The 14839-nt window shown below is 42.3% G+C and overlaps 1 protein-coding gene across 5 annotated transcripts in view; it reads right to left on the bottom strand.

Moving 5' to 3' along the window:
• The window catches only part of kcnab2a (potassium voltage-gated channel subfamily A regulatory beta subunit 2a), a 134755-nt gene that overhangs the window by 40798 nt on the left and 79118 nt on the right, over nucleotides 1–14839 (bottom strand). The window contains exon 1 of one of the 5 annotated variants that reach the window (XM_029775178.1): nucleotides 11928–13102. The exons of the other annotated variants lie outside the window; for them this stretch is intronic. Within the exon in view, the coding sequence (XP_029631038.1) occupies nucleotides 11928–12145 (218 nt within the window). The 5' untranslated portion in view covers nucleotides 12146–13102. Of the gene's footprint in view, nucleotides 1–11927; nucleotides 13103–14839 lie in introns of those variants that run through there. 5 annotated transcript variants of the gene reach the window in all.

Genomic DNA, 14839 nt, shown 5'->3' on the forward strand with positions numbered 1-14839 from the left:
AAAGAGAGAGAAACAGATGAAGCTGGGCTGAGAAGAGAGAAACAGATGAAGCTGGGCTGAGAAGAAAGAGAGAGAAACAGATGAAGCTGGGCTGAGAAGAAAGAGAGAGAAACAGATGAAGCTGGGCTGAGAAAAGAGAGAGAAACAGATGAAGCTGGGCTGAGAAGAAAGAGAGAGAAACAGATGAAGCTGGGCTGAGAAGAAAGAGAGAGAAACAGATGAAGCTGGGCTGAGAAGAAAGAGAGAGAAACAGATGAAGCTGGGTTAAGAAGAGAGAGAAACAGATGAGGCTGGGCTGAGAAAAGAGAGAGAAACAGATGAGGCTGGGCTGAGAAAAGAGAGGGAAACAGATGAGGCTGGGCTGAGAAAAGAGAGGGAAACAGATGAGGCTGGGCTGAGAAAAGAGAGAGAAACAGATGAGGCTGGGCTGAGAAAAGAGAGAGAAACAGATGAAGCTGGGCTGAGAAGAAAGAGAGAGAAACAGATGAAGCTGGGCTGAGAAGAAAGAGAGAGAAACAGATGAAGCTGGGCTGAGAAGAAAGAGAGAGAAACAGATGAAGCTGGGCTGAGAAGAAAGAGAGAGAAACAGATGAAGCTGGGCTGAGAAGAGAGAAACAGATGAAGCTGGGCTGAGAAGAAAGAGAGAGAAACAGATGAAGCTGGGCTGAGAAGAAAGAGAGAGAAACAGATGAAGCTGGGCTGAGAAAAGAGAGAGAAACAGATGAAGCTGGGCTGAGAAGAAAGAGAGAGAAACAGATGAAGCTGGGCTGAGAAGAAAGAGAGAGAAACAGATGAAGCTGGGCTGAGAAGAAAGAGAGAGAAACAGATGAAGCTGGGTTAAGAAGAGAGAGAAACAGATGAAGCTGGGATAAGAAGAGAGAGAAACAGATGAAGCTGGGCTGAGAAGAAAGAGAGAGAAACAGATGAAGCTGGGCTGAGAAGAAAGAGAGAGAAACAGATGAAGCTGGGCTGAGAAAAGAGAGAGAAACAGATGAAGCTGGGCTGAGAAGAAAGAGAGAGAAACAGATGAAGCTGGGCTGAGAAGAAAGAGAGAGAAACAGATGAAGCTGGGCTGAGAAGAGAGAAACAGATGAAGCTGGGCTGAGAAGAGAGAAACAGATGAAGCTGGGCTGAGAAGAAAGAGAGAGAAACAGATGAAGCTGGGCTGAGAAGAAAGAGAGAGAAACAGATGAAGCTGGGCTGAGAAGAAAGAGAGAGAAACAGATGAAGCTGGGCTGAGAAAAGAGAGAGAAACAGATGAAGCTGGGCTGAGAAGAAAGAGAGAGAAACAGATGAAGCTGGGCTGAGAAGAAAGAGAGAGAAACAGATGAAGCTGGGCTGAGAAGAAAGAGAGAGAAACAGATGAAGCTGGGTTAAGAAGAGAGAGAAACAGATGAAGCTGGGCTGAGAAGAAAGAGAGAGAAACAGATGAAGCTGGGCTGAGAAGAAAGAGAGAGAAACAGATGAAGCTGGGCTGAGAAAAGAGAGAGAAACAGATGAGGCTGGGCTGAGAAAAGAGAGAGAAACAGATGAGGCTGGGCTGAGAAAAGAGAGGGAAACAGATGAGGCTGGGCTGAGAAAAGAGAGGGAAACAGATGAGGCTGGGCTGAGAAAAGAGAGAGAAACAGATGAGGCTGGGCTGAGAAAAGAGAGAGAAACAGATGAAGCTGGGCTGAGAAAAGAGAGAGAAACAGATGAGGCTGGGCTGAGAAAAGAGAGAGAAACAGATGAGGCTGGGCTGAGAAAAGAGAGAGAAACAGATGAGGCTGGGCTGAGAAAAGAGAGAGAAACAGATGAGGCTGGGTTGAGAAAAGAGAGAGAAACAGATGAGGCTGGGCTGAGAAAAGAGAGAGAAACAGATGAGGCTGGGCTGAGAAAAGAGAGAGAAACAGATGAGGCTGGGCTGAGAAAAGAGAGAGAAACAGATGAGGCTGGGCTGAGAAAAGAGAGAGAAACAGATGAGGCTGGGCTGAGAAAAGAGAGAGAAACAGATGAGGCTGGGCTGAGAAAAGAGAGAGAAACAGATGAGGCTGGGCTGAGAAAAGAGAGAGAAACAGATGAAGCTGGGCTGAGAAAAAAGAAACAGATGAAGCTGGGTTGAGAAAAAAGAAACAGATGAAGCTGGGTTGAGAAAAAAAGAGTGAAACAGATAGAGCAGGGCTGAGAAAAGAGGGCCTCTAGATCTTATAGGACAGACTCCCTACCTGCCCTGCCAGCCAGTCGGATATTCTACCGTTTCCCTGAGAAGCGGAGACGGGCTGCTTTACATAATCGTAAGCCAGTTTGTGTTAATTCAGTCCTGACTAAAGCCATTGGGAGTAGGAGGATGAGACACAGGCTGGGTAGTAGTGGAGGGGGGGGGAGCTCAGACTCTGGTGAACCTTGTTGCTCTGAACACTTGGATGCTTTGCTTGGCCTTGTGGGCAGGGGAGGAGAGGGAGGTCCATAGAAATAGAATGAATAGAATAGGCTTGAAAGCATCTAACCATGGCAATTTGACTGATAAACTCATGGGTACACTCCATTGTATCACGTCAGATCAGATCTGTCTGATAAGTCACAGTCATGGGATAGCTAAAAATAAAGTTTGGCAACAATATGCAGTCTTAACATTAGAAATGTTACCAAAGGTGACACCGTCCACTGAACCACTGTTCATCCTCAAAAGAGGATGAGTTAATCTTACCAAAAACCTTAAACCTGTAGCTAATATTGATTTTTTTCCCATGAGCAAGTCTTCACTAGCTAATTCTACATCTAGCTAAGGTGTTCTGTGCCGGTAGAATCAGTATTTATGAAGTTCGAAATGTGCATGAAAGTTAGCTAGCTAGCGTCTGCTTGCTGGCTGTACCCGTCTCAAATCAATCCATATGAAACTAAAAGGCAGAGATGCTAACAACGCCAGTTCACACACTCAATGCTGAATACTCCCTCTAGCTAGCTAGGTGACATGAACTCATCAAAAAAAGAAACATCCCTTTTCAGGACCCTGTCTTTCAAAGATAATTCGTAAAAATCCAAATAACTTCACAGATATTCATTGTAAAGGGTTTAAACACTGTTTCCCATGCTTGTTCAATGAACCATAATTTTTTTTATGAACATGCACAACGGTCCTTAAGACACTAACAGCTTACAGATGGTAGGCAATTAAGGTCACAGTTATGAAAACTCAGGACACTAAAGAGGCCTTTCTACTGATTCTGAAAAACACCAAAAGAAAGATGCCCAGGGTTCCTGCTCATCTGCGTGAACGTGCCTTAGGCATGCTGCAAGGAGACATGAGGACTGCAGATGTGGCCAGGGCAATAAATTGCAATGTCCGTACTGTGAGACACCGCTACAGGGAGACAGGACAGACAGCTGATCATGCTCGCAGTGGCAGACCACATGTAACAACACCTGCACAGGATCGGTACAGCCGAACATCACACCTGCGGGACAGGTACAGGATGGCAACAACAACTGCCCGAGTTACACCAGGAACGCACAATCCCTCCATCAGTGCTCAGACTGTCCGCAATAGGCTGAGAGAGGCTGGACTGAGGGCTTGTAGGCCTGTTGCAAGGCAGGTCCTCACCAGACATCACCGGCAACAACGTCACCTGTGGGCACAAACCCACCGTCGCTGGACCAGACAGGACTGGCAAAAAGTGCTCTTCACTGACGAGTCGCGGTTTTGTCTCACCAGGGGTGATGGTCAGATTCGTGTTTATCGTCGAAGGAATGAGCGTTACACCGAGGTCTGTACTCTGGAGCAGGATCGATTTGGAGGTGGAGGGTCCGTCATGGTCTGGGGCGGTGTGTTACAGCATCATCGGACTGAGTTTGTTGTCATTGCAGGCAATCTCAACTCTGTGCGTTACATGGAAGACATTCTCCTCACCTGGTATTGTGACACAAATGTCCATGGTATTTTGGAATGTTAATTAAAATGATTCTAACTGATGTGGCTCATGCAATGGAATGTATTTTTTGAAAATGTCTGTTGAGTTAACTCATCAAATCACAGATTGAAGGGTACACTTCCTTCTTTTACTTCCTGACATGGGTACACTCAAAATAGCTGCTAGTTCACCCATTATGCCATCATTGACTTATGCATTCCATCAAAGTGATGGACATGATATCCTCTACCCTCAACTGAACATGGAAAGTTCTATCATGTGCAGGCAGACAAAAAAAAAGAAGAAAAGCCTACGGCCAGTGTACCACGGCCATTACTAGGAGGTCTATAGGCAAACATCCTTCTCCTGTCATAATGAGCAGGCAGCAATATCTCCAAGGTTTTTCCTAAATCTCTCCCGGGGACTTCCTGGTCTCGTCAAGCACATGTTAGCCAGACAATGGTATAAAGCTGTTCTTCCTTCATCTTTATGGTTTAATTTCACCTGGCCTGGTTCTCCATCAGCACACCTGTCTTTCCCCCACATTACACATTCAAGTCTAGAGAAATACCCACTAGAGGACTACAGACTGACTCCATGGGTTCTGTGCTTAATGAGAAGAAACATTTCATTATGATTGGAAAGCTTGTGTTTCTTTTAGGAGTTTGAGGAGTGAGGCTCTGTTTGATCCACTGTGAGATGATTTTGCAGAAGGAAAATACAAATAAAACGGAATTGAAATTAGCTGCAGTGTGACCCATACGCCTGCCATTCTATGTTGTAACACAGAGCGAGGGGTCTCCCATTTACATTGGGTCCTGTGCTGAAATGTGAAATTGGAGAGTGTAGTGGCCCAGTTCTCTGCTCTGTAGCACTGGAGAGTTTACGTCAAGGGGCACGTCAGGGAAATGCACACTGACAAGAGCACAGAGTAGCCTAGCCTGCACCCTCCCAGGCACAGGGCTAACACTACGCTACACACACACACACACACACACACACACACACACACACAGAGCCGGGAAATGCTCAACACGTGCGCGCACACACACACAAAAAAAATTGCCTTGAGCTGAGCCCATGTCCACTCATTTAATATCATTAAAGGTCCAATGCAGCTGGGCAATTGCTTTTAAATCTCAATATCATTTCTGGGTAACAATTACCTTACTGTTATTATTTTTGACCATTTAATTTAAAACAAACAAAAAATAGCTTCTTAGAAAAGGGCAATTTCTCAAGCAAGAATTTAGCTAGGACTGTCTGGGAGTGGTCTGAGTAGGGAGGGGAAAACTGAAAATGAGCTGTTATTGGCAGAGGTTTGGAACTCTTTCTTATTGATCTATTAACTAATTTACTGCATGGTGATGTCACCATGGATGGCCAAAACTCCATCCCACCAAAATAGCTCTTACACTAAAAGGGAAATAGTATAATTTTCACAACTGCACATTATTATTCCAACCTTAGTGTGGATATATTTATAAAACACAAGAAAATCACGTTTTTGACTTGGCCTTTCAACCCGATTATCATGGTGTTGGTCGACATGACTAAGCAGCCGCCAGCATATCAGATAAGAGCGCTGCTCCTGCACATTCAGACTTTGAAAACCGGGTCCATTCAACATCTGGCCCGTTCATATAAGTGTTCAGTGCACCCTCCCATCTTAATTGCAGTGAAAGCAATTGCAAAACAGTGTACTGATATTCAGAAGCAGCTAGAGTGGAAGTTGAGGATTGGTAAATAAGAATATCTTGAAACACTGAGCTTAACAAAGACTCCTCCTGTACCTGCAAACATCTGCAGTTTATCTGAGTGTTGCAGCAATGCAAAAGGGATGCTCTTTCACTGGCAATGCAGATCAATCCCAGATCAATTTAACTAAAGGAAGCCATAGACATTTAGCCTAGACTGTGGGTTTAAGACATTTCATTTGACAACCACCCCCCCAGCTTTCCAAGTACTGTCAGCCTATATGAAGAAGCTGTAATGACTAATTATTCACCTCACACAAACCATTTGCCATGTGTTCATGCAAGTAAATATCACCTTTAAAATGTGAATAGCTTGCCGTCAATTTCTTTTTAAAGAACACAGTAGACATTTGTACTAAATAGGTCCATTCGTGGCTCTGTTCTGTTATAATAGAAACCCAGCTCAGCTTCCTTTTTGAGTCTTAAATACAGCCTAACAGAACAGAACTAATGGAGTGTAGGTGTCAGTTGATAAGTTGAGAATATTTTTACATCTTATTCAAACCACTAAAACACAGAGTTGCTGGTGATGCTACCCTTCTGGACTCTGATCTTTACTGAGAGGTTCAGGCTGCAGTCCACTGTGCACAGAATAATTATTAATATTGGTTGCCGGGAGAAAATGAGGTTAGGGAAATGCAGAACAACTAAGAGAACAACTACCATCAATCCCAAACTATTAAAGCTTTAGAAGGCAGCACATGACATTTTAGAGTAAGGAGCTGTTTGAAGAATAATTGTACCGACAAGCCTGATTTTCATATACTGCTCACTGCCAAATACAGAACAGACCAGAAACATAACAATATGAATGATTTGTGCTGTGTTACGCATATCCATCAACTCAAATATGTCTGAGCAATTCCAATTCACATCAATCATATACATACAACATTTAGAGGATGGCATGTAATCTATTAATAATTATGCAAAAGATAAGGAGCAGTCAAGGGAGGAAAAAAAAAAAAACTCAGCATGAAACCCTGCTTCTTCCTGTATGCAATCTGATACCAGTAAACATATATTATCTATATACCATAGCCCCATTTTCGTTAAATCACCATTAGATATCCAGGTTTTGATCTTCCATAATGCAATTTCACCCGAGAGTCTAGTTGGACACCAGTAATTAAGTCTATCCTAACATCATTACTCACATTCTCTGTATCAGGTCTACAGTGACTATGGTCTGTGCCTATGGCAGGGGTGTCAGACTCATTCCATGGAGGGCATAGTGTTTGCAGGTTTTTGTTTTTTCATTTAAATTAAGCCGTAGACAACCAGGTTTGGGGAGTTAGTTACTAATTAGTGACTAATTCATAAATCAAGTAGGGAGGAGAGAAAATCTGCAGACACTTGGCCCGCCGTGGAATTAGTTTGACACCTGTGGTCTATGGTCTGTCTTTCCTAGGGTTGCAAGGCAACCGGTAATTTCCCAAAGTTACCGGAACCTTTAGTAAGTTTGGTAATTAACAGAAAATCTGTCAATCTATCGTAACTTGGTAATGTATACTTATATAACTTGTAAAAAATGTATTCATATACAGTACGAGTCAAACATTTGGACACACCTACTCATTCAAAGATTTGTCTTTATTTTTTACTATTTTCTATATTGTAGAATAATAGTTAACTATGAAATAACACATATGGAATCATGTAATAACCCAAAAAGTTGTTAAACAAATCAAAATATGTTATATTTGATATTCTTCAAAGTAGCCACCCTTTGCCTTGATGACGGCTATGCGCACGCTTGGCATTCTCTCAACCAGCTTCATAAGGTAGTCACCTGGAATGCATTTCAATTAACAGGTGTGCCTTATTAAAAGTTCATTTGTGGAATTTCTTTCCATCTTAATGCATTTGAGCCAATCAGTTCTGTTGTGACAAGGTAGGATTGGTATACAGAAGATAGCCCTTTTTTGTAAAAGACCAAGTCCATATTATGGTAAGAACAGTTCAAATAAGCAAAGAGAAATGAAAGTCCATCATCACTTTAAGACATGAAGGTCAGTCAATCTGGAACATTTCAAGAACTTTGAAAGTTTCTTCAAGTGCAGTCGCAAAAACCATCAAGCGCTATGATGAAACTGGCTCTCATGAGGACCGCCAGAGGAAAGGAAGACCCAGAGTTACCTCTGCTGCAGAGGATAAGTCCATTAGAGTTACCAACCTCAGAAATAGGCTATTAACTGCACCTCAGATTGCAACCCAAATAAATGCTTCAGAGTTCAAGTAACAGACATCAACTGAGGAGACTGCGTGAATCAGGCCATAAATGGTTGAATTTCTGCAAAGAAACCACTACTAAAGGACACCAATAATAAGAAGAGACCTGCTTGGGCCAAGACACGAGCAATGGACATTAGACCGGTGGAAATCTGTCCTGTGGTCTGATGAGTCCAAATTTGCGACTTTTGGTTCCCACCGCTGTGTCTTTGTGAGACGAAGCGTAGGTGAACGGATGATCTCTGCATGTGTGGTTCCCACCGTGAAGCATGGAGGAGGTGGTGTGATAGTGTGGGGGTGCTTTGCTGGTGATACAGTCTGTGATTTATTTAGAATTCAAAGCACACTTAACCAGCATGGCTGCCACAGCATTGTGCAGCGATACACCATCCCATCTGGTTTGCACTTAGTGGGACTATCATTTGTTTTTCAACAGGACAATGACCCAAAACACAACTCCAGGCTGTGTAAGGGCTATTTGACCAAGAAGGAGAGTGATGGTGTGCTGCATCAGATGACCTGGCCTCAACCCAACTGAGATGGTTTGGACCACAGAGTGAAGGAAAAGCAGCCAATAAGTGCTCAGCATATGTGGGAACTCCAAGACCGTTGGAAAGGTATTTCAGGTGACTACCTCATGATTTATATCTGTCCTTATTGTCCATGAGTTTCTAGTAGATAAACCATATCGTTCAACAGTAAATAGCCTAATTAATGAAAAAAGCATCTAAAATCAACAATGGCATTATTTTCAATTAACTCTGTAACTCTCCCAACTATTAACTTTTTTCCACAACTGGCACCAGTTTGACGCCAAAACAATGACAACAAATATATATTGACATACCGTAAAACTTCAATGAATAGCCCGGGCATTAATTTACTTAATTCACTCAACACAACAGGCGCTTATTAAAGACAGGCCTCTATTTTATTTCCTTAATGCACGCAGCTTTTGCTCATTTGTATAGTTAATGGTTTAATACATTTCTTCATTGACCACACTGTGTTATCATTTAAACAATGTGGCATGGTTATTTTGTCTTAGTATGGCTCTATAAAAATGTTTCATGTAAAACTTTTCCTTGACAGAATAATTATTCTCCTCTTTGACTGACTGTGTATTTTCAGCAATCTTACTTTCGCCAGCTAATTTCGCCACTGCCGATTTCTAGGGGTCTGGGCCCGGTTTTATAAAACATCTTAAACGTTTCCCTTAAGGGTTTACTTTAAGGAATCCTTACCTAAGGGAAATGTTTAAGGGTGTTGTATAGAGCCCCTTTAACATTTCTTTAGGTAATGGCATAATTTAAGGGTTTTGCGGTAGTTTGAAGGTATATAACACAGAAAGAATCTCTGGTTACCATGGAGACAACCTGTTTCAGACTGAACATTTGTCAGAGATCGCATTTATTTTGGTAGAACACAAGATATAACTTTTACATTTAAAACAGGAGAAACAAGTTGATTCAGAAGATAATAAATATAATTTAGTCATTTTTTACTCAACTTGTTTCTATTACTTTCTAGCACGTCATGCTACCTTAGCTTTGTAGCTTTGGATTGTGCACCTTCCATTGTTTTGATTGGTGTCACACTTTTGCCCCAGCTAACACACCTGACTCCAATAATCAACTAATCATGATCATCAGTTAAAAATGCAATTAGTTAAAATCAGGTGTGTTTGCTAGGGATGGGGGAAAAGTGTGACACCAATCAGGCCTCTGAGGACTGGAATTGCCCAGGCCTGGTGTAGAGAATCATTGTACCATCTAAACCGCTGTGAAATATATTTTCCATAACCAAAAATATAGTATTTTCAGCTGTTTGAAGCTGGTGTACAAAACCGAAAGACGCAAAAACGAAAATTAAGAACAGGGAGCATAGAAACAGCGCACATAGAACAGAACTACCGCTTCTTAGACTTGCTTTCAATGAGAATGACATATCTATGTGCATTTGGTCGGGTCGCCCAAAAAGCTTTAATGATCCCTTCGCGCGCCAATCCCGTTGACAACACCCAGTGAAATAGCAGCGCGCCAAATTCAAAAACAGAAATACTCATAAAAATAACTCAGAAATCATACAAGTGTTATACATCGGTTTAAAGATGAACTTCTTGTTAATCCAGCCACAGTGTCAGATTTCAAAAAGGCTTTACGGCGAAAGCAAACCATGCTATTATCTGAGGACAGCGCCCAGCATACCAGCACATGAAAATCACATTTCAACCCGCCAGGCGCGACACAAATAGCAGAAATAACGATATAATTCATGCCTTACCTTTGAAGATCTTCTTCTGTTGGCACTCCAATATGTCCATTAAACATCACAAATGGTCCTTTTGTTCGATAAATTCCGTCGTTATATTTCCAAAATGTCCATTTATTTGCCACGTTTGATTCAGAAAATACACCGGTTCCAACTCGCGCAACATGACGACAAATTATCTAATATAGTTACCTGTAAACTTGATCCAAACATTTCAAACAACTTTCCTAATGCAACTTTAGGTATTTTTAACGTAAATAATTGCTAAAATTAAAGACGGAATAAACTGTGTTCAATACAGGACGAAAACAAAGTGGAGCGAGCTTTCAGGTCGCACACCCCAACCACAACAGTACACTAGACTCGACCCTCATTCTGAACAGCCATACTTCTTCATTACTCAAAGGAAAAACATCAACCAATTTCTACAGACTGATGACATCTAGTGGAAGCGATAGGAACTGCAAGCAAGTGCCTTAGAAATCTAGATCCACATAGAAAACCCATGGAAAAATGAGTGACCTCAACAACAACAAAAAATCCTGGATGGTTTGTCTTCAGGGTTTCGCCTGCCAAATAAGTTCCGTTATACTCACAGACATAATTGTAACAGTTTTAGAAACGTTAGAGGGTTTTCTATCCAAAGCTACCAATTATATGCATATCCTAGCTTCTGGGCCTGAGTAGCAGGCAGTTTACTTTGGGCACACTTTTCATCCGGATGTGAAAATAGTGCCCCCTAGCCTTAAGAAGTTTTAAGGGACCTCATGGACACCCTTAACTGTCACTTAATTTAAGAAGGAAATTCGCATTAAAATGTTTTGTGCAACTGACTTAAAGTTCAGGAAACTTTAAGGGGAAAATTAACTTTATGCAACCAGGCCCTGTTCTCCAGAAGTTGTTGACTGTTTTTGTGCTTCCCAATTAGCTAGCAGTTCTCAGCTGTTAACAGCCAGTGGCGAGCATTCTCTTACTGGCGATAAAAATGATTGACCTAATTTTTTCTGATTCATTACCTAATTATTTAATGAAACAAATCAAACATTAAACCTCGTAAACTATTCATGGTAATTTCGTAAATAATTAATTTAGACCAGACGATTATTTGAAACGCGCGTTTATTTTCAGAAATGTGTGCCATTGCCGGGCTATTAAAAAGGGACAGGCGGCTATTTGAGACTGCATTTAATTGAAGTTTTCAGGTATAATAAATACAAGTGTACACACACACACACACTTCATGCTGAAACCCCAAAGACATTCACTAAGTTTGTGGTTTATATTTAGGATAATGTTTTACAGCTTTGTCATTCTATTTGTTTATTTTAAAATCGTCTTATTTAATTATTTCATATTTTACATGTGATAAGGCCACACTGAGGGCAAGAGATAATTAGACACTTGTGATAATCTGAAGTACCCAAAAGGGCCACAAAAAAATGTGAAACATACCAAAATTCTTGTAGTTTACTGGTAAACTTAAAGTTTCAAGTAATATACCCTCCCTTTGCAACCCTAGTCCTACCTATACTTCATATAGTCTGTCCTACCTGCAGTATACTTCATATAGTCTGTCCTACCTATAAGTCATGCAGTCTGTCCTACCTATAAGTCATGCAGTCTGTCCTACCTGTAAGTCATGCAGTCTGTCCTACCTGTAAGTCATGCAGTCTGTCCTACCTGTAAGTCATGCAGTCTGTCCTACCTGTAAGTCATGCAGTCTGTCCTACCTATAAGTCATGCAGTCTGTCCTACCTATAAGTCATGCAGTCTGTCCTACCTATACTTCATGCCGGTGCGTATGCTCTGGTCGCTGGACGTGGGCTGGCTCTGGACAGTGACCTGTCCAAGGCTACGGGCCACCATGGCCACAGCCCTGAACTTGCTGCGGGTGCCTGTGTTGGGGCTGTTGGCATTCTGGCGGTGGTTGAGCCGTTCCTCTGTACTGCGGCTCACCCCTCCACGATTGTGATCCGTACACACTAATGACACCTGCATCCTGGCTTGGACTGGGAGCCACCTGGAATGGCTTAAGGTGCTCTGGTTAGAGCTTGTGGTGGGTCAGTCTGTACGACAAGATGCTTTGACAAGACGTCTGGACAGTCTCTTGGTCAGGTCAAGCGATCTGTGCACAGAGCACACCAACACCCACAGCTGTCAGTGTCAGGGTGGGCAGCTATGTCTGCAGAGAAAAGAGAAAAGGAGAGGAGCGAGGAGAGTTGTCTCCTACAGAGGGTGTCCTGCTTCAACACTGCCTCAGCCTGTGTGCTCTGTCTTCTACAGAAAACAACAACCGGCCGCTGTAGACTGCAGGCACATGAACACCGTCCCGGTCCCGGCACAGACACAAAAACAGACAAAGACGCGCCCTCCAAAAAAAGTACAGCGTCCCATGAAGAGTGAAGCAGTTTAATGAATCTCCCTTTGCAGTCTCGACTGGCTTATCCGACTCATCCGTCTGTATCACTTACGCTTTCTGTAGGAATCAAGAGGCTGACAGGCAGATTTAGTCATCCTGCAATTTCCTTTTAATCTGGAGCTCAGTGCTACAGATAACACCTCGCGCTGCAAAGATCTGAGACTGGAGACATCAGCACAAAGAGATAGAGGCAGGAAGATATGAACTATTCCAGGAGGTAAAATTCTGTTCCTTTACAACAAGTCCCCAGCAACAGCTGTCCTGGTTGTGTGAATACTCAGCAGCTCTGTGTGTCAATCAGAGGGCAACCTCTCATTCAGACTCCCATCCCTCCCGGATTAAACTTACATGTGGATGCCTCACGCATGGCACAAAGAGGCAGAGTGAGCACAGGCAGGAGAAGAGGAGAAAGAGAAAGGGAGGGAGGGATATGGAGAGATGCTATGGAGAGGAATATTGAGAGAGCTACAGTAGCGAGTGCGGGAGAGATAGAGGGGGGGTGAAGAGATGAGGGGGCCAAGAGAGGGAGACTCTCAGTGTCTACAGCTGCTGTCATAAGAGAGGCTAGCTAGTGTATTTTTAATCCACTTCTCATCTACTTCCCTGCTCCAGCATGGCTAAGTCTCTGTGGCAGAGTGTAGGCCTACTTCATGGTGGTCCAGTCAGGTTCAGTGTGACCCAGTCAGGTCCAGTCAGGTTTAGGGTTGTCCAGTTCAGGTCCAGTGTGATCCAGTCAAGTCCGGTAGTTCAGTGTGCGGCAAGTAGTTAAACTTGGTCGAGTCAGATGAACGAGGCTCAGGAGTAGGCTGAATGCTCAGTGCTGCAGAATGGCCACTGGCCCTAGACCAGGGGGCTGCTCTCACATGGGTTGGGCAACGGGGCATGAAATATTTATTATGTAACTTTATCTGCCCTGATGCATGTCTAAGCCAGGAGTGTCACAGACGCATTACAGCTGAGTTCGCTGCATTGTTGTCTCTCCCCAGATCCCACTCAAACATGGCAACCGCCATTAACTGAAAATTAATTATTCTGGGCATATTTATTCATTTGAATCATTTCATTACATCAGTAAGAATGAATAACAATACAGAGATAGAACATAGCCTGTATTCAATTACTGCCTGCATGAGGTGTTACAGGCCCAATGCAGTGTTTTTATACCAATATCAAATAATTTCTGGGTAACAATTAAGTACCTTACTGCAATAGACTGCCATTAAAATGGGCAAGAAATGTAGCAAAAAAACTTTCTCAAGCAAGAATTTTACTAGGACTGTCTGGGAGTGGTCTGAGTGGGGAGGGGGGAAAGAAACTAGCTGTTACTGGCAGAGAGGTTTGGAACTCTTATTGATCTATAAGGTATATACGTATATACCTTATTCCGAGGTATTTTGAAATACCCACGGGATGGTTTTCATATAGCGTCAATACAGCTGAAACCATTTGACGTTTTTGAATACATTGGAATATTTGTAGCTACTTTTTAATTAAATATCTGCAGACAACTTTTGCAATACATTAGGAGATAAAGCAGATAGCGGTTTTCATTTAGTCTGTCACATTCTTTTTCACTATGAAGCTCACCGTAGTTCCCCAGAACACCAGCCAATAATGTGTTCATTGTAAAGTCCATAGAGTTCTAAATCTATCGGTGAGTCTGTCCATGTTGAGCATTCTGGTAATAAGACGTCCAATAGGATCATTTTGTGTTTTAGCGCCCCCTTGTGTGCTTTGCAGTTAATACCGTAAATCCCAAGTTGGCAGAAGAACGGTATGGTGGCATGAAAATCGGTATAACGCCCCCAAAAAATGGTTGACCGAAAGTAGTCTGTTCTTTCGACAAATCGATTGGTAGACATTTTTAAAAGTGTATTTTCACACACACACACACACACACACACACTATTTGTTTTAATAAAACTATATGCTTGTCTGATGCCGTTTGATGAAATAACACACAAATTACTCAAGAGTGGGTCAGAGATCAAGATAACCAGAAAATAAAAACCTTAACCTGACCAACCATCCTCTTCCCGCTCCTGCTGGCTTTCGCAGATTCTGCTACAATTTATCTCACCATTTCTAGCAATCTGCATGCCAGTTATGGTTTTCAAATGCACATTTTCGTAGAACAGTTTCATTTAATGTATAGTAACGCCTTTGTAACAAAATTAGTCATGTGGTTAATCAAAATATATTCAAATCTAAATGAAATTTATACAAGCCTAAAAAATAGCTACTATTGTCATTGGAAACTAAGTAAAAATAGC

The sequence above is a fragment of the Salmo trutta genome, chromosome 14 (genome assembly GCF_901001165.1).
Source record: "Salmo trutta chromosome 14, fSalTru1.1, whole genome shotgun sequence".
NCBI classification, from domain to species: Eukaryota; Metazoa; Chordata; class Actinopteri; order Salmoniformes; family Salmonidae; genus Salmo; species Salmo trutta.